Source organism: Echeneis naucrates, chromosome 19 (assembly GCF_900963305.1).
Source record: "Echeneis naucrates chromosome 19, fEcheNa1.1, whole genome shotgun sequence".
Classification (NCBI taxonomy): domain Eukaryota; kingdom Metazoa; phylum Chordata; class Actinopteri; order Carangiformes; family Echeneidae; genus Echeneis; species Echeneis naucrates.
This window is the reverse complement of record NC_042529.1, coordinates 3,013,943-3,040,836: the sequence shown is the minus strand read 5'-3', so window position 1 is coordinate 3,040,836 and position 26,894 is coordinate 3,013,943. Positions and strand designations below refer to the sequence as shown.

At 42.3% G+C, this 26,894-nt stretch overlaps 1 protein-coding gene and 1 long non-coding RNA gene across 2 annotated transcripts; one reads left to right on the top strand and one right to left on the bottom strand.

Moving 5' to 3' along the window:
- Positions 1-4: 4 nt before the first annotated feature.
- Positions 5-5,326, top strand: LOC115060072 (rap1 GTPase-GDP dissociation stimulator 1). Its single transcript, XM_029527898.1, has 5 exons — positions 5-244; positions 1,660-1,767; positions 2,501-2,623; positions 2,839-2,964; positions 3,416-5,326. The coding sequence occupies exons 1-5, from the start codon at positions 151-153 to the stop codon at positions 3,886-3,888; spliced, it is 924 nt and encodes a 307-aa protein (XP_029383758.1). The 5' UTR covers positions 5-150; the 3' UTR covers positions 3,889-5,326.
- On the bottom strand, positions 2,840-10,212 carry LOC115060073 (uncharacterized). The gene is made up of 3 exons (XR_003842243.1): positions 10,124-10,212; positions 5,157-5,214; positions 2,840-4,056 (listed from the first exon to the last, which is right to left on the bottom strand). It is a non-coding gene; the product is annotated as an uncharacterized LOC115060073 (long non-coding RNA).
- Between the last annotated feature and the right edge of the window lie 16,682 nt (positions 10,213-26,894).

Below are 26,894 nucleotides of genomic sequence, written 5' to 3'. Positions count from 1 at the left end.
GTGAACCAGTAAAGCTGCAGTAGGTCTGCTCAAGCCAATGACTCCAAAGACCGGCTGTGAAAGAAAGAAGTCCAGAAAAAGAGGAGCAAGCCGGTGACTGGCAACAGGAAAGATGTCATCCTGAGACCAAAGACCAGAGGACGGAGCAGAATGGGACACCCCAACGTGCCCCTCACCTACAGCTACACCCGTTCCCACCGGGACAAGCGCAGATCCAGCCGACTGCAGCCATACACATCCAACGGTGAGTTGAACTGCACAGTGACGGATGTTTTACACTTAGTTTTGTGTTTAATACCCCACATTCACACATGGGGTCACTTAAATGTAGTCATCTATTGAGCTGTTTAATTAGACAACCCAGAGCTTAACTGCTGTGTTTTAAAGCCCCTCATTAGCAGTTTCTGAAGGGGTGAAATGTCCCATCCATATATTTTCAGAGGTGGTTAAGAGATTCGAGGCAGCGGTCTTCACTTTCTAATCTTTAAAGAGCCACACCGGTGTTTTTGTCCACATGAAATCATATGCAATTGACTCATTCCTCCAAAATACATTCTACATTTAGATTTTTATATTCTTAGATATATTTTTCCTACCATTTCCAGCTGCCATTGTTTCATAATAATTTCTGCATAAGTTGAAAATTGAGTTGCAAAACCTTTAAACTTGCACTGTGTGCTTAGACTGTTGCATCAAATTGCCAAGTCTAGGTTTCTGGAGTTGGGTAGCTAGTATTCATACAAACTGGAGATAACTGGAAACCAAAGGCTGCCAGGAACAAAAAAATAGAATCAAGAAGAGTGGCATAATTAACAAATTAGATGTAAAGTCTGAATGATTTTTGGTAAATGAAGTAAAACTCAGGCGTGGTCCTTAAAGCTTTCTAACATTCCTCCACATGTTCATGCCTTCTGTTATTAGTGTGCTGTTTGTGGAGTTCAAAGGATAATTGGCCTGGCAGTGAAAGGGTTTTATGTTTTCTTGTTTGCAGCTGAGCAGGAAAGTGATGTTCAAAGTGTCTTTGAATAGAGAACTTAGCATGCAGCCAGTCAGGTGTGGAGCTTGGACACATCCAAGCAAGGTAACCCAATTTAATATTGATGAGTTACATTTAGATTGTGCTTTTAACCATAAGTAAACCGAATACAGATCAACAGCTCTGTCTTTTTGACAGAAAACTGGTGGGCCAGTCGGTCCATCACTTTGGAACCAGCTCCTGTTAAATGATTTTCGCAGTGCACAGAAAATGAAGCTTTTTTAACACTCATTACCTGGTTGTTTTCTTCCAGCACCAACATGAGTTCGACATTTGTGCCTTTGAGTGTATGATATCTGTTGGATTTAGTACAGACATCCCTGGGCCCTTTGATGATCCCTTAATGTTTCATCTGCAGCTGTTGATAATTCAGTTTGCAGGATACTTTGGTTTATGAGCATAAACCTGCACAATAGCTTCCATTCCCATCAGCTTCAGCTGTAGCGCCACAAAGACCAGCATGTAGTCGCATGCAGTTTCATTCTAATGGGGAATCCCAGTTGTGCTGTATTGTACTGTTCTCCTGCTGTGTTTTTCATCCTGCTTCCCTCTCACCCCCAGCTGTAATGACTTCATCATTTCTTATGCACACAGCATCCTTATCCTTGAACATCTCCCCACAGACAATCTGAACTACGCGTTAGGTGCCATCAGAGTCCTCGGTTTGGAGCTGATAGAGGATGAACTTAAACCACATCTGAACACAGTGCTGACCAACATAAAGGAGAGGAGTGAGTTCATTTACACTTTCTTTTTATTTGTGTATCTCAACTCCATTTGGAATGTATTACAGGCTGCGAAATCCCTCAAGCCTCAGCTAAACACAACCAGCTCGGTGACATCAAATATATCCCAACCTGTCGTGGGCTTCTTGGTATAATGAGGACATTCTGGGTTATATTTTTGTGTCACATTGTATGTCTTTTATTTGATGCCATTTGAATTGCAAAGGTGATGAAGACAGCTCTGCTGCTACGTGTAATTTCCATATTTATGTGTCTCCGTAGCAGAATACCTTAGGACAGAATACCTCCCACCTCTAGTGGCAATAACAGCTCCCCACTCTGAGGGATAAAACCTGCAGCAAAACTACATCTGCAAGGAACAGGGAGTGGGGGGGTAGAGACGCTGTGAATCAGGGATCAGTTGTATGACAGTTGTAAGTCCCTGCTAGACGCTAAGCTGTATTTGTGTCTCCTGGTGAGAGAGCAACGGGGGGGTAGAGAGGCAGAGGAGGTGAAGACTGGTCATGGAGATCAGGAGTGAGTGAAGATGGTAAACAAAAACCAGAGCCATCTAATTTCAAGACTAAAGGGACAGATTGTAAAAAAAAACTAACAAAAAAAAACAACCTGCAGTATTCATCCAAGTTTGTCTCTCAAGCCATTTTTTTTTTTTTAGCTTTGACCTGAATAAGTTGTTATATCGTTTGATTCTGATTTCTTTAATTCCACTTGTGTCCAGAGAAAGGTGCTGCTGAGCAGGTAGTAATCAGCGGGATCCTGCCGATCTTGGCCCTGTCTCTGAGGAGCAGGGGGCCCCTCACTCTGCTGACTGCAAGACTAGTGGCTGAACTCGCCAAGGAATGTGAGTCATTACAGATAAATTATTTATTGTAGAAATATTCCCATAGTTATTTATTTTATTCCCCCCCTTCCTTTTAACTTTACCTTTCAGCCTTTTGTACTCTATAAAATATATTTCTTTGCTTCAGCAACATTGCAACTTCTTCACTGTGGGACCAAGAAAAGAATTTAAAATTAAATTGTTCACTCATATTTATTTTGTTTGTTTCATTTCAGCCATGGTTCGTAAAGGTTTTGGTGACGCCGGCTTGGTCACAGCTCTGCTCTCCGTGCTGACCAGTCCAGACCAGGAGCTGCTTCTTTACGCTACGAAGGCCATCTCTCGGATGTCTTATGACAGCTGTAAGTGAAGCAACACACTTAAAAATATGGGTTATGGTTTCAAGTCTTCTTCAGTACCACAATATTCGTCCCATTTAGAGGAAAATACATATTTAAGTATCCATGAGGGCGTGGCTACTGTGATTGACAGTCAGGATAGAGTACGAGTCGTCATCCATAAATGTGGGATGCTTCCACAGACTTCTCCAATCTTCTTGTGTGGTTTCAGTGATTTGCTGAAGTGTCACACAACAACATTGTTACATATCTTTGAGCATTGTGAAGAGATTCAAAGTAACTTTACTTTTGCTATTCCACTGCTCTACCAGAGTTTATGTGATACGCAGTTTGAGTCAGGAAACACTGTTGTGACACAGAAACTTTCCCTCAGTATTATCTTCAGTCAGCCGAAGAAATCCAGTCATTCCAGTAAATTTGCCTCTTCCTGTCCATGTTCCTCTGTCTCCCACAGCTAAGCAGCAGGAAGTCTTACTCCGTCGAGGTGTTGTGCCTCGTCTTGTCACCATCCTCATTCGTTTCCCAGACAGGGAGGCCCTGGAGGAGGCGTGCCTTCAGGCCCTCTGTAACCTCAGCGGCATGGCAGTGGCGGAGGAGGCGGGGATGGTGTGGGAGAGGGGTGCGTCTGTGAGGCCGGGGGAGTGCGTGTTTCATGGCGTCACGCCTCACAGCTGTGGCTTCGCTTCCTCTGTGACTCTTGTGCGTGTGTCCCAGTGGGCACCGGGTCAATATGCAGTCAACGTCGAGGTTTTCCAGCGCTGCTCCTCCTCCTTCTGGAACCTCCACGGGAACCAGCGGACGGCCCATTGGTTCCCCTTCTCTGGCCAGTGGGGCTGCTCAAATCTGTACAAGCTGTTCAACTTCTCTACGAGGAACGTTCCTCGCAAAAAAAGTCTGAAGACTCGCATGTTCCACACTTTCCTCTGATGGTGGCCTCTGTAATGTCAGCACAGGCTGCTGATGAGCAGCAACATCAGGGAACAAACAACGAACCTGGACATACCCATGCAGGTCTCTGTCCCTCCATCTCTGACTCAGGTAAAACAGTTAGTGGCACTTCAGTACAGCCGATTCAGCCTTTATGGACTACAATTCCTGGATAAGAAAATAAGGAAAAGAAGGTATTACTTACATACAAAAACATGAACACCTTAAAAAGTGAATGGTATGATGACGTCCTTGTTGATAATTTTTTTACAAGTGCTTGAAATCAATGTGAATTCTTATTCCAGGCACTAACACTGTATTGATTCTTTTTTTCTACATGATGAGTAAACAGTACTTTTTTTTTTTTTCACCCAGCAGTTTTGATTAACTTTGACGCCCCTAACTAATAAAATATCATGACATTTAATGTGTGTATTTGTCAGTGCAGCAGGAAAATAAGGTCATTTCAATTTGTGCCCTCAACTAACTCAATCAAATTTTTTCATATACCAACATATAGCTGGGATTTTCTTAGTGCCATTCTTTCATTCTTATTAATGCATTTCATAAATTGTTTTCATGTACAGCTGATGGAGTCACATAAAAGTTTGAGGTTACACAACACCAATCTCATTTAACTGTCAAAAAGTGATTTCACTCTCTCAAAAGGATGGCATGAGAAAATCCCACAACTGGAAGGTAAAAGATTTACTGGGCAGCAGCCATAATCTGCCACGTTCAAGTGTCTTATGTCTATCTATTCTTCTCACAGACTGAGACGTGCTGGTCAGGTGACCACTAGATGGCGTCCATGTGCTGTGTAGAAACCTCTAATCCTTTTACAGCGTAATCTTTAAAAGAAATGAAAAACCAGTCTGTGACTTTGAACACATGCCTCCACACACACAAACTGAATCTAACAACAAGCTGCTCGACTACACACCTCAGTGGATATCCTCAGATATTTACACAGATTTAATTGGTTTACTTTCCCTTGCTGGTATGAAAGAAAGCAGTTTGTGGTCTCGTCTTAGTTAAACTGAACGCTTTGCCTTTTGACTGTAAAGCTCCAGCACACAGATAGACACCAAGTGAATCCCTCTCTCCGTCTCTCACCCATTACTCTTCCTCTAATTACCCTTCTTATTGGCTCCACCGTGCTCCAGGCGTCCAAACGCAGGGGCGCGTCCTCTAATCAATCCCAACTTTATTACTCTGGGAGTCACTTAAATATTTGATGAGTTCGAGGTGAAGCTTTGGAATCTTACCTGTGACTACCTTGATCGGCCTCCGTTGGAGATCTGCTTCGCTGTGCCTTTTGTTTAGCTGAAACAGAAACAAAATTTGCATAAGAAAACAGCACTAGATTTCATCTGCTGTCAGCAGCCAGAGTCCTGTTAACATGCTGCTCTGACAGAAAACAATGTGCACAATTTAAACTCAGTCAACATTAAAAATGTAACATGTAAATGTTTTGTCTTCTTTTTATATAAAACAATAATATATCTTGACTATGGGTTTATTTCAGGTTTGTGCTTCTGACGTATGACTATTACACCACAGCAGTGAGCTTCTGAAAACTACACTTTTCTCTAAATAAACTGCATCTCTGAGGGTCATTTAACAACTTGCTGCTGTTTTTAAAAAGGTACAACTGAAATTATTCTGTCTGCTGCACAGAAAAAGAGAAAAAAACAAACACATTTTTGACCTGCTGACCCCAATTTGAGGCTCCTTCTTCAAATCAAAACAAGGACGGTATCTGGAAATGACATCTCCCTGCTCGATTTGTAGAGCGTGAACCAAAGTTTGACATTTCATACATATACAAAGTTACTTTCTAATCCAATGGCAATAATATTCTGCTCGTGTTTTACAAAAGAGACAATTTCTATTTATTTTCTATTTCTAGCGAGATTAGCAGCTACATTCACTTGAGAGAACTTGATAAATGAGCGAAAGAAAATGATTTATTGTCCAACCAATGGGACTCAAAGGAAGCTATTCTATTGCTGTCGTTAGCATCAGCATTAACGGCTGTTTTATTTCCAGTCAGGATGAAATTTTCTGAGTTTTGCAGCAAACTTCTTTACTAACTTTCTTGAAACCCAAAACTATGTTTCCACTTCAGTCTGCTCCCAAAGTGAGCATGCTAACCAGACATGTGGCCCAACATGTGAAAGTTAAAAATTATTTTTTCAGCTTCTTCACATTTTATTGGTTGCAATACATTATACCCCTGATCTATTTTATTATGAACATCTTGGAGCCTCAAAACATAAAGTTTAAACCAACTTAAACTTATTGCCAAACTGCAATCAATAAAATTTACTGTTGTTTTGTTTTGTCGTCTTAGTCATTTGCACAAACATGCGAAGTGAGGTGTTTAATCAGAAGCTCCCGTTCAGCACTGTAATAGGGAGGGTGCATATATTTTAATATAAGACTTATTAATAATGCATGATGAACTTTGCATTATATGCCCTCAATCCCAGCTAAATAGCTGAAGACTGCTTTATTGCTTGTCTTTGCAAATGAGTCATTTAAACTTTAATCCTCGTGTTGTTTTCTGCAGAAACAAACTCCACGTAATTGCATTTGGATTTCATGCTGCTGAGATTCTAATTACCGCTTTCGTCATTTCTTTATTGCGGCCCCAGCTATTCTTAGCCAGCAGCATCCTTCAGCAGTAGACCACAGTCGCACACCTTGTTGATACACAACGCACACTTTCTCATCTGACAAGGGCGTACAAACAAACCACAACATATAAAAACAGATGTGGAGATATCGCAGTAAAGATACACAAACGAGCACTAAGCTGAGACACGAGCAGAGAGGTGCTGGTTTTTCTCCAGACGCCTTCTTCCTCTGGGTTTACTCGCTGTCTGTCTAAAATACAACCCGTCTGACTGCCAAGCAGATAAGATAACAGGCCTCTGGTGCTCTTGCTCTCTGACAACCTGCTGCCCTTTGCAGCCAACCAAACTCCCAGTTACGGACCTCAGTGACAGGTCGATGACAAATGTCATCAGTAAACCTCCTGGATTAGCATTAACCAATCGATTCTTCTTTCCAGCGCAAGTTAGTTCAAAGACAGATCCACTTCAGCTGACTTGACTGTCATTCTTTTTTGCTTCACGTAGAGCCGGCGGTAAAAGTGTTATCACCGGTGTGTTAGGGAAGAAACTTTGAAAAAATATAAGTAGCAGATATACTGGCTGATACGAAAAGAGCAAAGAAATATTTTCCCCTATCACTTCATTGTAAAAAATAAATAAATAAATAAATAAATAAATGCATAAAATTGCATAAACAGTATTAAAGTTGGAAACTTATTTCAATCAGCTGTATTAGAGGACAGTAAAATTGAAATTTTACTCATTTCGATAAAGCTTTGGGGGAAGTCCAATCTTTTCCTACACATTCTGATTTCACTCCTCCACAGGTCGATTTCAGCTGTTTCCTCTCTAACTTCTGTTTTCCCACGCTGTCGGGAGTTTCTACATTTCACAATTACAGAGTCAGCATTTGTGGCCCAACGATCTTCCTGCCCATTCTTGAAATATTCTGTCTTTCAGAGCTGCAGTTCTATCGCCCATCGCCTCCCCACCACCACCATTTCTTCATGGTGTCTGGGGAAAGCGATGGTTTCCATCAACCACCTGCTGGCTTCACTCCTCCACCATCGGGATGTAGACTCCGTAGGGATCCTGTCTTATCTCCGTTCTTCACATGTGTCTGCACTTAATGTCATTGCCACACATTGATGGAGCATAATAGCCAGAGTCATTCCCTGCCGCTGACCTCAGTTTACGCTTCCACTTTCTCTTATTACTGGACTGCCACGAGTGAAACCAAAACTTTAATGGCATGACATTAACATTTATGTTGCTCAAAGCAGAAGGTGAATTGTGCATTTTCTTATGAGCAGAAACACTGATCCAAAGTGTTGAAGCCCTCTGAAAAGCTTAAACTTTAACTGAGCAACCTTTTCTCACACTAAAAAACTGAATGATCATTTGCAGCCAATCGTCTCACTGTTACTGTTGTATTTTTACAATTTTGGCTGATTAAGAATAAAATGACTTTTCTGAATAAGAAACAATTGAATGAAGTTGGCTGTTTAATTCTGATGGACTAGACATTTCACAATTTTTCCGAAATTGCCAACTCACTTATACTGGAAATAAGGTTTGTTTTCTAATTGATATTTGGACGGATGATTAGAACGCCAAACCAACTCAAAGGAATAGATGCTTATTTTTAACCACTGCAGCAACATGATGACTTAACAAACTCAGTGTTTCTGTGATGGATATACAGGCCTCTCAGAAAAACATGTTCTTGCTGCTGTACCTGAGCTGGAAATATCTCACACTGTTTACTTACTAGTGCAGAACCTCGATGGAAACAACATTAAATTGAACTTGTAACATCACTTAAAACAGTGAATCAAAATTTATCCGGTCTGATCTGAATGCCAACACACTTGTGGTTGCCCTGTCACAATATCAAGCTGTACGACAAGCAGATGTTAAACTCAACACCAAACACCAAAGAGCTCGCTGCGTCCCAGACAGCTTATTTTTACCCAGGGATGTCAGAGAGCTGAATGGTCGGTTCAAACGCCGGCTCCTTTCGCTTCTATTTCTGTACCACCATCACAAGCACATGCAGCACAGATGTAGCTCTCTCCTGCTGCTCTGAGCGACAGAATAAGGCTGAAACTGGAACAGACGACAACAACCATGACCAAACGCTGAGGTTATGCTTCAGGCGTGTGTGTGTGTCTGTGTACATGTAAATGTGTGTGTGCAGTTGTAGGGCCATCTGTCCTGGACTATTATGTCCATCACAGGAGGGTCTTTGCACACACAACAAAAAACGCACACATGCCCTCACATGCGCGCAGCTAACTGACGGCTTTGTTTTCATGCACAGCGTTTTGTTTGATGGCTATCTTGAGGGAATATTACATCTTGACATTATCAGCAGGGGGAAAGTGCAAACATGGAGAAAAGGAATAGATTGAAGGGCAGAGCGGCAGCACACAGGGATGACATGGCAGATGGTTGATTGGAGATTATCATCGTGGGAGGAAATGCCAGAAAGCCAATTAGGGGAGGGGACGGTGATGTGCAGACGGTTGGAGGACCAATCAAAAGCTCTCATATTTCAGCATCTAGTGAAAATCTTATGAATGATTATTGACAAACTGAATCACAGAGTCCTACTGATGTTAGGACGTTTTGTCCATTTTTCAAGAATGTGTTGCAAAAGTTATGCATCTTTGTGTAAAGAAGCATGCTCATGTGCGTCTGTTACAGCTATAGAGGTGTGCAGCGACTTCTGAGTGCATCGAACCGCAGATTTAATCAACTGTTTTACAAACTGATTATACTCAAGACCTCTGGGACGTTGCTTTAATCAATGATAACATGATAGGAAAAAGTGTCTTTCTAGGTGTGTGTGTGTGTGTGTGGCAGAGATGGCGGGGGATGCTGGCGAGCTGGTAATAAGAAAAGAGGCAGTTAAAGAGTGAGACTGAAAGATAAAGATAGAGGCAGAATGTAAGATGAGTCAGACAAAGCAAACAGAGGAAGAAAAGATAACAGTGGCAGCAGCGCGACAGAAATGAAAATAGAGGGCTGACTTTGACAAACACATCAAAACGGTCCTCGAACTTCCTTTTACGCCTCCCACATATGTGTGTGTTTCATTTCATTTTCCTGCCTTCTCTGCCTTTTTCCATAAAAGTCTCGGCTCCCTGTTTCCCTCAGCCTGCGGGTGTTCAGTAGCATATGAGTGGCTGTCAGCCTGTTGAATAATGATGACAGTGTTAGTAAGTATGGCTATCACACCGTTTCCAAATGACTTCAGCTCCTCTGACAGCCAGTATCTTGGACAACTCCTCCTGTCTGGGACTCCAGCGCAGGCATTAAAATATACCTTGCATGCACAAACAGTTCCTAACACAGCAAAGACACAGACACACAGACACACGTGTGTGTGTGTGTGTGTATACAACATCAGCAAGAACAAAACGCTGCTGGCAAAGAAGTCGAAGCTCATCCTTTTAAGAAGACACGTCAACATTTAGAGCTCAATAAAAACGGCCCAACAGGACTGTCACATAAAATCACGCCGAATTCAAACGCGACTCAAACCGATGATTGAACTAAACAAAGTGAAGGCTCACAGACTGAGTGCAGGTTTGAATGTTCATACTTACATGTTTCAGTGCTGGATCCTTCAGCCTGGAGAGTGAGGCTCATATGTGACCCCGGCAGGACTTTATTTCACTTTTGTGCAGCTTTAAGGTTCAACTTTAGTCTCGAACAAAGCGGATAACGAGCTAATGGAGAACTACGGCGGCCGAGAAAGGTCACAGCAAATGACGAGAAGCCGCAGCGGAAGTGTGCGGTCCGGTTGTATAATTGTTCCGGCTGACCGGAGACAAGAAGGACAAGAAGAAGAGAGTAAAAATGAGATTAAAAAAAACAAACAAACAAACAAACAAATCAAAATATATATATATATTGTTTTTTATTAAACTGAAAATATTAATAAGCGACTTTACTTTGTAATGTTTTATATTTAGCTCAGCGTCGCAATTAGCATGATTAGCTTCTTATCAAACCTGACGCTAAAATATTACACAACTACCGTCACTTATTGACATTTAAATAAGAGTTAAATAAAAACATTTTTAAGTTTTAATCCCTTTTGATTCTCCTCCTCCTCTTCTTCTTGTCCCCGCTCACCCGGACCAAGGAAACAATCGGACCGCTAACTTCCGTTGTAGCTTTAGATTGGCATCACTTTTTTAAATTATTGTTATTTTATTTGGAATTAGGCTTTTATATTTTCTTGGTAGTTTCTTGGTAGTTTATATATACACATAACATATACACATATTGTGTTGTGGTGTTTGCAGTGTGGTGAGCTTTTCCAGCCGCTATGAAAACATGCAAACAAAAAAGCAAAGCCACTGAGCATAAAAAAGAAAAATGTCTCCATTACCAACTTTTAAAATAACCAAAGTAACAGACTACTTTTAAAGCAGAACATACAACATGCAAAGTGATGATGCTCGTGTGAAACATGCATATGAACATTCGTGAAACATAAATGACAAATTATGCCAGTAAAGTCCACGCATTTATCACAATGTGTGGGAGTAAATATGATTTCTTCTCTACTACATGTTGCTAGCATATCTAATAATGCCACTGACAAATAATCCTTTTAAAGTGCCGTGGCTTCAAAGGACAAATTAGTGACAGAGAAATTGTGGAAAAAATTGTCTGCGTTTATGTTCATCATCAAAAGAAGCGCTGCTCTTCAGTAACCCTCCCAAGCCTGATTAAGATCCTGACTGTCTGATGAGACTGTTCATTATGTCTGCCCAGTGTGAGAGGTTTTACACCAGCCGCAGACAATCTTTGATATCACTGAACTACACCGGATGGGTACAAGCTTAATGGAGTTTAATGGAGCACATTTTCAGTCTTTGATCCCCCCTTAGACACACCACCAACAAGTTGGAGACGCCTAATCATCTGCAAGAATTGAAGACACCACTTCCGAGTTTTGTTTTTTGGTTTTTTTCTGCTGTTCCAACCTCCCCATTTCTCCCCAGATTGAAAGACAAAGCTGCCAGGCTTCCCACCTCCTCCTCTCCTTTTATTTCGTCTCGTCTCGCCTGATCTGTCAGCGAGTGTCTCCAAGCCATCACTCTGTCTGACAGACGGACTATCTCGGAGTCGTCAGTCACTCCACTGCCTCACTGCAGCCGTCATCTCCAGCCGGAAGGGACACCCCCTGCGACACAGCCGTCACACTGCAAATGAAGAGAGTGCCCCTTGTCTCTCGAAACAGGGGACGTATGAGAAGAATATTCCTAGTGATTAAGGAACCTCACTTTCCCATGTCATCATTAGCATTGCTATCAGTGATGGTAAAGAGAATTTTAAGTGTCAGGCTGAAGTTTGACCTTGACATTCCAGAGTGGATTTCTGATTTAATAAGGTGTAACATGCTCCACAACGACTAGACTCCCATCCAAAGCAGACAAAGACATTTTGGTTAAGCATTGTTTTAAATAGTGGCCAAATAAGAAAAAGTCATTAAAAAAGAAATAATAAAAAAATTACAACAACTCAGTTCCAGAACAGGAACACATGTCGTAAATGGTTGAATACAACCACGACAAAGTGAGTAAATGAGTTGAAAAAAATTCCTGCCAAACCTTGAAAAATGAAAAGTCTGGCTGTCAGAAGGGGGTAAAACACAGACTAACGCATATGAGCTGCTTGCTGCTTTGTGAAAAATTAGATTTCCCTTCAGCACCGACTTTTTCTGACAGAATTCGAAATGAAAGATTCAGGTGGGAGTGACAGAAAAGGTTGTGCTTTGTGATAATGGTTGGGAATACCCAACAGGTTGCCTTCAGGTCCTAAAGATAGCAAGTGGCTCTTATGTGTCATATCAGGATTTATTTATTTTATTTTTTTTTTACAATTGGTGAGAAAAAAAAATGTACATAGTAAATCTGAGTAGTTTAGCTTGCGCAAGCATCTTTGGCAGATCTGATAGCTGTGCAACTCTGAAATCCATCTCTGCCACAAGATCCAAGCCATCCGAATAATATCAGATGAAATGTATGTAAGTTTATACATCTTATTTGAACTTCATTAAAATGTGAGTTATATTAAAATGTCAAATGTAAATTGAGACGCTGATTCTCATGCCAGTGCCGCGGTTGCGTGGAAAAACAGTATTGACTTCAATTAAAGCAAAGAATAAGGTTGTTTAGGTCAATTAGTGTAAATCTCAGGACGATAGCCGTATAATGGCTGACAGACGTGACTGAAAAGCAAGTGCAGAGCTTACTCTGTAATAATGAGAGGGGGGAGGAAATTTAAATTACTGAACCTACTCAAACAACTCTGAACATTTCTGAAATGTGAACACAGGTGAGATAAAATATGTTTTCTTCTATAACCTCAGTGCAGTGTTCAGACCCAAAGCTCCATAAGGGGCTGATAAAAGCTCAACCAGCAGTGCTAAACCACATTTGTATTAAAATGATTTTCCTTCAACGTTTAGTCTCTCGGTTAGGAAACTCGCGTTTGCGCCTTGGGATTACAGGCCATAGGTGGAGTTTGCCAGATAACATCTTCTACACCAGCAATGTGTCGCTTAGAGGCGACTTCCATTCTGACTGCAGCATGTGATGTGAGGATAAAAATGTACTTTCCCTCAAAGCGTGACAGATAGCTGCATGGCACATGGAAAAAAAAAAAAAAAAAAAAAAAAAAAAAAAAAAAAAAACACACAACAGTGAAAGGGAGGTGTGCGAGTGTGGGTGTATTAGCATGTGTGTAAATAAACACAGACACATTCTCAATATAGATATACCCACCAGAGCTATCATGGTTAATAATGTGTCAGTGATGATTGATTGTCAGCTAAAGGGATGAGATAGGCTTGTGTGTGTGTGTTCATGTTGGGTTGTGTGCTTGTGTGTACATACCATATGGCAGTTAACCCTCATTTTCTGTTTCGGCCTTTTTCCTCATTTCGCCCCTCCCTTGTTTCCCATCATTCCTGCAGCCCACCTCTCCAGCTTTATAAACAGTCCGCTGTACGCTTTCTTACCTCCGTCTACACCATTGACCTGTGGAGATGAAATTATATCATAAAAGGGAAACAACGCGCACAAAATGCCCATCAAAATGTTTTGCAGTCCTAATGCATCGCTTGATGCGTTTTATTCCCAAAGCAGTAATGTGCCAACAGGCGGGTCTTTTCAGGAGACTCTTTTCTTTTGTTCCTTTCGGAGCCAGATACTTTTTTTCTGCAGCAGCAGCATCACGATGCTCATGGCTATCGTGACGTCGCTGTTGGAAGGTAATGAGACCAGCTGATGGGGGCGGGGCTACCCTGTTAGCATGCTAAGTTAAGTAACAGACAAGAGAAGCACAATTTAACGACTGGTGATGATTCCCGCCCATCGGTGGCGGCTCTTCTACTGTAAACAAATGAGTGCTGAGCTTAAAACGAGCGGTAAGCAAAAAGCTGATTATGCCAATGTTGACAATACAGTGTTGGAAAAACGTTCATATGAGATATTCAGATTATGGAATCACACAAAAATGATGCAGCAGCGGCCAGTCAGTGTTTTCATGTTTTCCCTCGGCTCGCTTTGAACCTCAGCAGAGGTGAGATGACAAAAAAAAAAAAAAAAAAAAAAAAAAAAACCCCAACTAAACTTTTGCCGAATGGAAAACCAAAAAAAGTGTGTTCTTAATATATTCTGCTGACTGGCGCTCCAAGCTGTTTCCTTTATCCTTGTTTTTTTCATAATTTTAACCAAAACGCCTCTCTTCCCCTCTGGGTCTTTCATCCAACACACTTTTCGAGCACCTTCAAGTAAACAAAGACAACACACTCATCTGTCCGCAGCCAATAAAAGCATCTCTTCCGACAGCAAGTGACTGAGTGAATAAAAATAACTCAGAATCCACCAAAAACAGATGACAGTCGTTTGGGTCGGTGCTTTGTTTGAAGTGGCATCAAGTGCAGTTTCCAGTCCAAACATTCAACACCGCTGCTCACACAGATGCCCGCTTACCTCGCTCTGTCTGTGTATCCGCGGATGGCAATGTTCGTGCGTGTTTACCTTGTGGAGAATCTGTGTTTTCCTACTTGGGGAAAAGAATGAATGTGCTACGATGAAGCTTAAACAAAGCTGTAAATGTAGAAATCCATTACGCTCCAATTATTGGCTAATGAAAGCAAATATTACTTGTTACACTTACTGTAAGAAACCTGGTAAAGCTGTGCACAGCATATGAATCCTTAAGAAGCCAAACAGATGGTGTGAAAAAAAAAGAACAGAAAGACAAACCACATAAAGCCCAGTCCATCTAATTCCTTGTTCACACGCTGCTTTCTTATATCACATTGAAATGAGCTCGTGCACGGTCAACACCTTGGCTTCATCTGTAAATAAATTCGGACTGGTGTCAGTCTAATTTGAAGCAGATTGAATTGCTTCACACACATGTGACTTGTTTTACCGGCTCAATTATCATTATTGAAGAAAGCTGTTTGGAGTCTCACCTGCAGACTCAGAAACTTAAACCCTTGAATGTTGAGTCCTTGTTGAGCTGCAAGGACTTTTATTTTCACGATGGGGGGGGGGCACGTCCAAACTTTGAAAACATCTCATGGAGAATAAATGTGATCCATATTATCCAAACATTTATATTTTTTAACACATAGGTAGTGAAGTTTATTAACATCACCGCAATTAAAATTAAGATGTTATCACGAACACAACTAACATTTCAACCAATACTTCGCTAACATCAGATTACTTGTGGTCTCTCTAATTTTATCACTTATTGGTTTGTGCTAGATGTTACATTTAAGGAATTTTATTTGAGCTGAATCGAGGGCCCTCACTTCTGTTTTGGTTTGCTTTGCTTTATGAAATAGATTTGGATATCTTTCACACCCACATGAAGAAAAAAAAAAAAAAAAAAAAAAAACAACCGAAAAACCAAAAACCTCATCACGTCAAAATTCACAGCAGATATATGTAATGTGGTGGCTGCTGTCACTGTGGCTGGATTACACTGCGAGCGCTGGTTTGGCCAATTTGTATACAAATAAACACAAATAATAAGGACGTAGCGAAATACCTTTGTTTTTATTCATGGAAAAATATTTCATTTTCATGCACATTTCAATTTAAGATGGGTTCATACCACGCAGATGTAGGGCTCATTTTATATTCATACCTTTTATTTTTATTTTTATCTCACTGTGTGTGTGTGCAAATCAGCTGCTGTCTTTCTGTACGTTCGATGTCGTGCACACACACAAACTGACGTGGACTTGTGTTCAAAGAAGTGTGGAGGGATGTCCATTAGTCCTCAGCATCTGTCTCCGAGCTGGATCCTGCACAGATCCCAGGCCAACAGCCAGCTGTTTCACTCCGGTCCCCGTGGGGGTGGGGTGGGGTTGGGGGGTTGTCCTGGCATTTCCTGGGATGAGAAGAGAAAAGCTGACTGTCTGTCCACAATTCCTTAATCACCTCACACCTATCCTCCATTTTATCCTCCCATCACAGATGCCCAATACAGCAAGCCAAAATCCGATTTATTTATTTTTTACCTCTCCAGTTTTCACATTTTCTCCATTTTCTCTTGTCCTTCTGAGTCCCATCTCTTTGTTCCTTTCCTCCTCACGTCCTTCACTCTCTCTTCATCTTTCTCCCCCCTTCTCCATTTATTACTTATTGACCATCTCCATGTCACTCTCTGTGTCTCTCACCTTCTCTCTCTTTGTCTCAACACAGTATCTATGAAGACAAATGTGACCCCAAGGATACATGATATCTATTTTCCAGCCAAAGTCAATCTTCCACCATGTAACGAGGACAGATTCCCTCTCAAATGGAGAGAGAGACGGTGAAAGGAGGTATGAACAAAATAAAATATTAATATTTTCCTACACAAACATTCGCTCAGTCGCCTGTGATACATGTCCAATCACATCATATAACCAACCGCTCACAGGTTTCTCCCTGTACCTGGAAGAAGCTTCTCCTTGTGCATTAATAAATATGAAGCATTGGTTTGTTTGAATGAGCATCTTCCTTCTTTAAAAGTCATCTTTTAAATTAGTTTTTCCTTCACACCCTCTTCTTGGCCTCTCTAATTTAAATCAAATCTAGTGCAGTGAATACCGACTACCGCCGATAACCCCACATCAAATAACCCCAAGGCACACTTTAATAATGTCTCTTTAGACTTTATTTATGCCTATGCTATGGGTGAGGGTGATTAGCTTTTCAGCAGAGTAACTGGTAAGATCTGGTGATATAATGTCATTGATTTATCAACAGTATTTTACTGGGAAGTAAAACTGGGAAGCATTTTATTATTACCGACAGGGATGATGGACAAACTGTAATGTCCGATCCAATTTGTATTAAAGCTGACTCATCCTTCGATGGCCCTCCTGTTTCTTTTGTCATAAAATAGCTTCTTTGATTCCAGCTGAATGAACACACAGCCCTACAGTGCACATGCATTATGCAGGCTTTGAAAAACATAATAAAGCCGTGTGTGTATGTGCACGTCTTCGCTCCACGGCCGGGTAATTCATCCTGTTGTGACAGTAATTCTGTGGGATTGTATTGATTGGTCCTGATGGAGGCTGAGATATCAAGCAGAAGGACACTTGTCTCCGTATGTCTTTGGCTGTTTCACTATCACACAGCGTGACTATAGTCGCACACATTCACAAGGAGCCTTGGGAAAGTGTCTGGAGAGGCCACGTCGGTGGAGAGAAATAGAGAAGTAATCACGTACTCAAGTGATTAGGTGACATTTTCTGTGTATGAACCATTCTTTGCAGTGTCCTTGTGATGTCTGCCGTGTTTTAATGTCTGAAAAGGGAAATATTTAAGTGGCAGCTCGCTCCATCAACAACCTGCAGGAAACACTCCTTCATCGCTCGGAGAGCTTTATTTTCACGCTTATCTTCGGTCAAATTCGCTTCATGGGTTTGTCATCTTTACCTGCCACCCACCGAGAACAAGTGGTCCGAGCGTAGAGCAAAGCTTGACCCTCTGTCATGGCAGCGTGCATTGTCAGCAACCTTCATGGCTGAGTGTGATACTTTGTGTGTGGCCGTCAGATAAACCTGCGTTCCTCTCTCTGTTCGTGCGAGTTGGTTCAGACCTAACAGGTACGACTCCTCATTATTTTATAATGGCTCTTTAATTGGTGTTTTAATGGCGCTTTTCTCTTTTTTTTTCCCGAAGCACCTAATTGATGTTTTGCAGCGTCGCCAGCAGTCCCTTCCTCCTGCCAGGGAGAGCGGGGGTCCTTAGGGCGCTCTCAGGTGTCTGAGCTGATTGCCTGTCTACCTGTTTGCTCTCAATCTGTCAGTGCTGTGGCCATGCTGGCAAGAAAGGAAGTGAAATTGCAAAAGAGCAGTGTGTGTGTGTGTGTGTGTGTGTGTGTGCGCTCCTAGTGAGCGTGTCGGCATGGCACGCCATCCTTCAGGCGGCGCCACGACAGAACCCATCTGCCAGCCAAAACAGAGGGACTGGTCGGAGCAACTCTGGCACGTAGTGGTACGAACACAGCTCACCTCAGCTCTCCACCTCCCTGTAATAAGGCTTTCCTTCTCTCAGTCATCCTCTTCTGCATCCGTCCAGTTAAGCCCCCCCCCACCCCCCCCCCACAGACACACACACCCTGTGCCCTTCAGCTTCGCTCCTCAACTCTCATTTCCATCCTCCTTTCCTGAGAGCAGCTCTCTTGTGAAGCCTCGTCTCTTCTTGCTGCAAACAAATGAGCCTGCCTCTGGTTGTAAAATAAAGAAGCACTCTCAACTGAAATCTATTTTTGACTCATAAAGTGATCCAAGCTGTATGTTATTTTTGCATTAAATCCCTTCTTATATCCATCAGTTACCGCCTGTATCCGTCCCTCTCTGAAACAGGTAGGTGGATTAATGCAATATTCTCGTTGATTTAGCTCACTGAAAAGGCGCGCTGCAGTGGCTGTTTTGCAAACCCATTAGTGTTGCACCTGCAGGCGTTTCCTGCCTTGGCTGTACCCTTTATGCTTGTTTGACCTCTGGAGTGCAAATTAAGAAGAGCCGAAGGGTCAAAGGTTGAACAGCCCGGTGACCCCGGAGAAAAGGGGAATGATCTCTCTAAAAACTAAGACCACAAAATGGTTATATGTGTGTATTTTGTGTGTGCTGGGGGGCGTGCATGTGTGTGTTTGTTGGCTTCTCTGGCCCCAGACTGGATAATTGGGAGGTGATTATCAGGCTGTCGCTGCTGGAGTGTGACTGACAGACTTTCTCATCAGGTAGCAATGACTCATTCACTTGACACTCACAAACACGTAACAACAGCAAGCTCAGGCAGGTGGCTGTCCGTGAAGGCGCCAGCAGCTGATTCAGAGCAGATAAAACTCAAAAAGAAGCTCATAACGCGCACAAAAAACACGAGGATATATACAAAGTGGCACGGGTGTGACCTCGGTACGCGTTCAGCCCTGCAGACAGTAAATGTTTCCATGAGCGAGCAGGTTCAACCTTTGGTGATAGACAAACCACGTTGCTTTTCCAACGGTTCACACGGTAGCACATTTCACTGACTCCCTTTCATTCGCATCGCCTTGAACTGTGCAGCCAAACGCCGTCTGTTCCGGTTTGGGAGCGCGAGGCCTGCCGTCCGATCATTAGCACGCTGCTGGGAGCGAGGCCGCCAACATGACGCGGCAAAACTCAGGGAAAATATTTCTTTTTTAAGGCGGGCTGTTGACTATTTTGTTTTGCATAATGTTGCATGAGGATGTTTTCTAAATATCTATCTTTCGTTGTTTATGCTGCAGCTGGAGCAACAAATTCAAAGAGCAGCAGAATAATTTTTAGTTGTACTTTTACTTCAACACTGTACTTTTTACTCCCCCTCATAAATTTAGTCACTAGTTCCTTTATAGATTCAGATCAATAATAAAACATCAAATCCAGAAAAACATTCTGATGGAAGCTGTTACGATTGGTCAAGATGTGATGAGACTTCATTGATGACTAAAAACACCAGCTGTATTAATAGTGATATATCCCAGGAACATACATTATTCAGGAAGAGGTCATCATTAACTATATTTAGGTGCTAATTTATTTATTTATGCATCATAAGAGTCTCTCTACACCGCAATGCTTCTTAAAGTAAAGCCAAACTATCATTAAAAACGTCCAATTTATATGTTTTCAGTGCAGCTGTGAAAGTACTACATAAAAAATAGAATAAAAAAAGGTTTACTGTCTCATCCTTTTGGTCCGTATGAAAACAGTCCAGCAGCAGGTGATGAAGTGACATTATCATTAAAATGACATTATCCACAAATTATCAATCATTCGCTTCATATTGTAAGCACCAGGATCGTGTGTCTCTCTAACGAATGTTGACTTTAACGCACATGAAGACAAACATATTCACAGCAGCTAAATGAAGAGAAAAATGAAAAAAGGCCCAAAATGCAAGGACTTATGGGAGATGGACGACGACATCTGTTATTCATGTTGCCGTTAATTCGTCTGCTTCGTTTAATGTTCATGTTCAAGTCGACAAAAGACAACAAAGTAAATTAAAACTTCCAGAGTCCTCTGATTAGCTCTAGATTGAAATTGCGCTGAGTATTTTTGATGATGGGGGGGGATTAGCAGACGTCTTGCTATGTCTAGGACTAAGGGCACAGCTAATTCGATGAAGACTCAGGTATTAGTAATTCTGTAATTATCATTAGTGTCATTACGTCCCTTCCTTTCCTCCCTTCCTCCCCACACCACTCCTGCTCTTCCTCCCACTCCCACTGGCAAAGTGTAATCATCTGAGTTATCAATCACGGCGCGCAGCCTGAGGCAAAGACCTGCAATACCTGCAATGATGGAAATGATTCATACGCACTGCTTCCTCATTACATAAACAGAGACGCGTTGCTTCGCCTCAAACATTTATATCTAAGTCAAAGACCATGGCGGGGAATAACATATTTTGTACTGATTACTAAGCGGGTTGATAATTTTATTGGTCTGAATATTATCTTCCATCGGAGGTACATCTTTTTTTTTTTCATGTCACAAATTGTATATAAACTCCTTTTTTAAATCCACAAAACCCAAATTGAAAATCTTACCGATTATTCAGCGTTTCTGGGACTAATCTCCTACATTTGGGGCGTTATGAGTAGGAAGAAAAATAACACAAATCTATTTAGTAAGCAGAAATTAAGAGTAACTCCTATGAAGTTTTGGATATTAATGATAACAAAATAAGCATCCATGTCCTTGGGAGTAGAACTGAAAAAGTTTCTAAAGAAATCCTCTGAGCTCATCCGAGACAGGTGCAAATCTCCAAAAACAGCTCATTATTAATGGCACAGTGAGACTGTATTCCTGTGTGCAGTCTTAAGCATATGTCAGATCTATAATATTCATGTACAAACAATGTTATGTGGGAGTATCAGGCCCTTCGGTGGTGTATTAGCCATATGGAGGGAGCCGGCCTTAAAAACATCAACTGATAGCAGTTGTGTTTCGATTGTTTGATGTTCTACAACAAAATAAGTGCTGCTCACAGGACGTATTATAACTTGTCCTAAAACTTCTTCACAACTATAAAGACTGGACTAAAAATGGCACTGAAAGCAGCACAACAACCAAAAAGCGCCAGCCGGATGTGCGTTTGTGGCAAAAACCATCTTTGATGGCTGCGCGCTCATGACCTACTACCGTATTACCTTCGTCTACTTAGATCTGTCACTTTGATCAACGGCTCATCTTACGCTGTCAATCTCTGACCTACAGTGTGCGTCCGACGAGGTTGTTTGTCTGATGGATGTTTGGGAGACGCCGGTGTGGATGGAGGCAGCAGAGGTGTCGTAGATAACGGGGCAGAGACATATTTCCTCCTCAGCTTTGTTTTAAACTGACGGCCTGAGCTCCTCAGTGTAAATAAACTTGGGCTTGCATTATAAAGATTCAGCCGCGCTCTCTCAGATCCAATATTTTCTGCTATGGTGTGAGTTTTAAATCGAATACACAAACTTAGTTTCACAAACTGAGAACTAAGACAACAAAGACAGTAAATTAAAATAAACTCATTTTACAAAAAATGTTCCCCTGATCTTCTCTGCTTTTGTGTATTGGTACAATTAGTGAATGAAATGATCTCTTTCTCTCATCGAACAGCTCATTCATCCCTTTTTCACTGATCCCCATAAAGAAGGTTAAAGTGCAGAAATCCTCCTGATAACATTGAATATAAAATGCTCCTTTTAATAAAGCACTTTTATTTTTATCGTCTTGCAGGTTTCGATTTTCTCATCCGCCATCCGGTACCTTCTGGATTCTGCGATTTTTAGCTTTAAATCCTAAATAAAACTTTCATCAGACCTGTTTCCAGCAGCAGCTCACAGTAAAAAGTTCATTTTAATATGATACTGGGCCTTTAGCTACGGAGGAGCGATAGATTTTTCAGTGTCACAGCTTAAAATAAACAAAAACTTGACTCCAAATAAATTACTGTTTCACTCACCATGAATGCAGCAACAATGGAAGGGTCTCTCCAGTTGTGGAGGTGCGGCCCCCACTGGCTTCTTCATCTTCCCTCCCACCTCTCCCTGTCTTGGCAGAAGGCTCATCATCAGCCCTGCGGGGAGCACCAGGTCAAAGTTCATGTGCCGGGGGAGAGCTGGGGCAGAGTAGAATACATCAGAGAGAAGCATAGACTACGAGTCCGCATGTTGGATTAATATGGCTATTTGCAAGGGAGGGGGGCTCCTTGGAGACGTATCGAGACAAACATCCAGTCGCGCCTACGGGCACCAATTAATCTGATGTGCATGTCTTCGGATTGGGGGAGGAAGCTGGAGTACCTGCAGGGGGGCTCACTTAGACGGAGGATCCAAACCCGCTAAATACACAGACTGTCGGTTCAAAATGCTAAAATCGGACTAATGATTGCTTCAAATTGCTGTAAAATCAGTGGCAAAGGTGAAATTAATGTTGCTGATGATGGCAAGCAAGCAACCGCTCTCCAAACTCTCCAGGAATGACTTCTGTGGTTTTCCTTTCTTATTTCAGTTGGAGACGTGACGCTCGGATTCGCAAGTCATTTTCATGCACAAACATTTTTTTAGAAACAAATGTTGTAACGTTACTGTGTTTGTTGGGCCAAAGCACAAAAGGGCCACACTTGAATCAGCTCTTATTTTCCTTTATGGATGGTTTTAGATGCTTACTGCACATCCGCACAAGTGTTTTTGCCATTTTAGATATCGATTGTGAAGACGCATGTGTGTGTAGGTGAATACGCATCAATGAGATGATGTTTGATGACTTTATTGATGTTGTTTGGTCCTTCGGGAGGAGCAGACCTGGACTGTCCAATCATCCTGCGATTGTTTTTATGTCACTCTTCCTGTGAGTTTGTGAGCGTGCTCCTGTTTTGCTGTGTCATTGGGGAAAGTGGGTCTGATCTCGGAGTTGACATTTATCGCTTTGTGGTGTCACGTGTAAAAGGACAAAGAGGACACACAGAGATTTGCTTCATCCCCATCCATGTCTGTCTGTGGAGCCATTCCTCTGCAGGGACAGCAGAGACGGTGTGTGACGGACATGCTGCGTCCATTTTGACCTCATTGCTTTTGGGTCACACTCAGTAGCGGCTGCTAACAGAGAGTGTGTATGAGAGTCGAGGGTCAGAGCCCGAGGGAGAGATTTTTATTTTTCGAGGGCAGCAATGTCAGCCTGTCTCTTTTATCCTCAGTCCCTCAACGATTGGATGGATTTCCAAGAAATTTTGTGCAGGAATCACACGGATTAAAACTTTTCACTTGTTTTTTCTATCATTTGCAGACGAAGTGATTCGTGAACTTCCTGCTCCTCCACAGCCAGTTGCCTGCTCTTTTAAAGCAGCTACCATGGGTCTGAATCAGAGCTAAAAAAGAAAGAAAGAAAGAAAGAAATAGCACAAACGATAGCTATTTTAATCAGAGAAGATTTTGGGCTGTGTGTGTGTGTGTGTGTGTGTGTGTGAGTGCAGGAGAAATTTGAGACGGATCTCTTATTCAGTCGGCTGCTTCACCTGTTCTGTGTTCACAACAACCGAACAGGGCTGGTGCTCCATCGACCTGTGAGAGGCCAGTGTGTGTGTGTGTGTCTGTGTGTGTGCGTCCTCTTCTGCCCCAGGACTGTGGTGTGTTGAGTCACTTTGTGTTTTGGGGCGGTGACACAGGTTAATGCCAGGGCAGGTATTTATAGACTGTCACACTTACGAGGTCACCAGAATAAGGAGAGGAGATACTGCTCAGCAATCCTCATTACTGAGTGTGCGATTTGTTCGGGAATCAGCTGCAAGTCTTTTAAACTAGATTGGAAAAGTTGAAAATTTGTTATTTATGTTTTTTAATCTGCCAAAAGGAGCCTAAAGTTTGTTTTTATACCATGACCATACAACAACAAAATACAAAAAAAGAGCTCCTCTGAGTCTGAATGTAAATCCTTCTGCTCTGATTGAGTCTTTGGTTTAAGCCTCTCCTTGGAGTGGCCCTGAACTGGCCCGATCCCAGCTGTGACGAGCCCGTTTCTCTCGCCTCTAGGCGACGGTGTCAACTGTTGCACACCGCGTGTTTGTGTTTGAGTTTGTGTGCACATTGAAACATCGCTTCTGTTGTGCGATCGGGCTCTGAGTTCTAATATCTGGCAGCGCTTGTGAAGGTTTGGCTGTGACCAGGCCCGAAGAAAGGAGACCTGCCAAGCACGAGAGCCAGGCAGCTGCCACATCTCAGTTTCTCTGCTTGGAGGAGACGGTGTTATTTGTGTGTTTGTATGCAAACACCCAAATAGGTAAATTTATGTATCCCATCTTCAGTAAAGCGACAGCCTACGGATGTCACTTGGCCCTGAGGAACACCAACAGAAGCTCCAACCACTCTGCTGCCATGCTGTCCACAGACATCATCAGCTCTTTTTTGCTTTTTGGTCTGGACCATCTTCTGATATAAATATATTCTTAACTTTTCTGTTTCTGTTCCCTGAAACAGCAGCATGATGACGACGCCGGCTAAAACACCTCCTGACGATCCCTGTAATTCACCTCACAGTGACTGTTAAAGAGTGACTTCTTATAAATCTAAATTCTCTAAACTATAAGGACACAGCCGAGGTTTGGTCTTTTCATGTATCGTTTTTGGGATCTATTTGTTGAGTAGCACTCCTCCTCCCTTCGGCTCCTTTTTTTATCTCATCAGTTCTCACATTCCCCTGCCAGCCTGTGATCGCCTTCTGATCTCGCCTAACTCCTCTTCCTGCAAACATAGCCGCCGTCCCCGTAGAGCTGCTCTGTGGCAGCTCATCCACACGTTACAGATGTGTTTGACCCTCTGTGGTGCTTTAAACAACGTCTCTGAACACAGAAGCTTTCACTCTGCTCTGCTCTCCGGCTCAACTCCTTTTAAACTCCGTCTTGTTTAGCAGCTATTAGGTTACACAACTCTTTTATTTAGTGTTGTTTCCTCTTAAACCAGCAACTGCTGCGTCTGCAATAATGCCTAAATACAATCACAACAACCAGCTCAAACAACGCTCTAGTGCACGGCATCGTCACTTCACACGTGGACTGTACGGAGTGCAGCTGTCCCACAGTGAGTTCATGAAAATGTTCCAGCCGCTGTAATGAAAACTGAAATTCGATAAAATAGCCAAGGTCGAGTCTCCCCTCTCTGCACAGCACAGTACCAACATGTCATATTCTCTCTGCTCGTACGGCAACACTGTCCAACACACACACACAGTTAAGCACACATGAACTTGTCCTTGCTAACCCCTCGGTCCCCCCACGTGGTCCGCAGACAACATAACTGTATAATGACGGTGCAGCACTAAGTGCAAGGTTGAACTGTCCTTCTAATGATCAGCGCTGTGTGGGGTTCGTTTAGTCTGCTGCTGCACTCATTCTGTCTCTGCTGACCCTCACGTGGCTCCAGGATTAAATCATTATTATCATTCTGTTCGTTATGAGTGTACTTTTGTTATGATCACCATGGATACGATAAAAAAAAGAAAGAACAAATTAGGCCAAATTAGGCCAAATTAAATCTTCTGTGCTGTTAAAATGAGCAACAGTGAATCATGCATGTTATTTTCATTTTAACTGGCTTTCCTTGAAGCACATACTTGTCTTCACATTCTCCCCATCCCAATCTCAAACTCTCCAAAATGTCCGGCATGTTTGTTAAACTCAAATTCAACACAGCGAATAAAATAAACCCGCCGCTGACTGCGACGACTTTCCCTCAGCAGCTCTGGCTGTCACGATCACGGGCAGGAATTATTTCCAGAAACAACACAGATATGCAACTTTCACAAAGAAAAGTGTGACTGTGTCGACATCTTGACTGCCAAATGCTGGTAATCCTTGGCTGTGTTTGGTATTACATCTGTTACCACAACACAACATTTCAGCAAGCACAAGTCCCAGTCCGGCAACTACTCAGGAAAAATAACAATGAAGTTACTGACCAGTTATTTATAACTTTTGAGAATTTTAGAGGTCTTTCGTGCCAACTGTGGTGTGAAATCTAATATCTAAACTTTCAGTATTTATCTTTTTTTTTCTGAAGCATTTTAATAATATTCTCCATCAATAGGAGCTGCATTACTTGAAAGTATTCTCTCGTTGTGATTCCAGTGATCTAAGTGTGCGTGTTCAGCTGACCATTTCAGGAAGTGAGAGAACGACGGTGAACAGAGGAGAAAGACAAAGAGATGGACGAGTCATATTCCCATTAACGTGCCGTTCATTTCAGACCCGCAGGGTGGAAAAAGGGCCGAGAGAGAAAGAGAGAGCTGTAATTTCTGGACCGACGAGGTGAGTCGGAGTACCATTAGTCTGGGCCTGCCCAGAGGAAAGGAACATTAGCAAGCAGCGGGAACATTACAGTTCTCACACACACTTCCTGAGCAGTTCATGTATTCAAACATACTTTTTATAGTATGAGTCTGTTAGCATTGGTGTGATTTAACTCTGTGGGTGAAAAATGTGCTGCCTTTCCTTTTTTCTCTCTCTCTCTCTCTCACATCAGGGATTTCAGAGAGCAGACACTGGAAGACGGACGAGAGATCGACTCAAGACTTAACATCAGACCCCCCTGATTGCCTGCACACACACACACTATGTGGCCCTTCAGGGGCCGCGCAGACCTGAGTGTGGATTCTTCAAGCAGAAAGACATGGAAGGTATTTTGTGTGAAACACTCAGCGGAGGCAGACGGCGCTTTTAAAGCAGAGGGAGCCGTCAGGGTCAAAAGACTTCAAAAGGTTGATTATTTTTAGAGGCAATTACTCAGATATGTTTATCGCCATTAATACAAAGCGGATCTGTTGAATTGTGT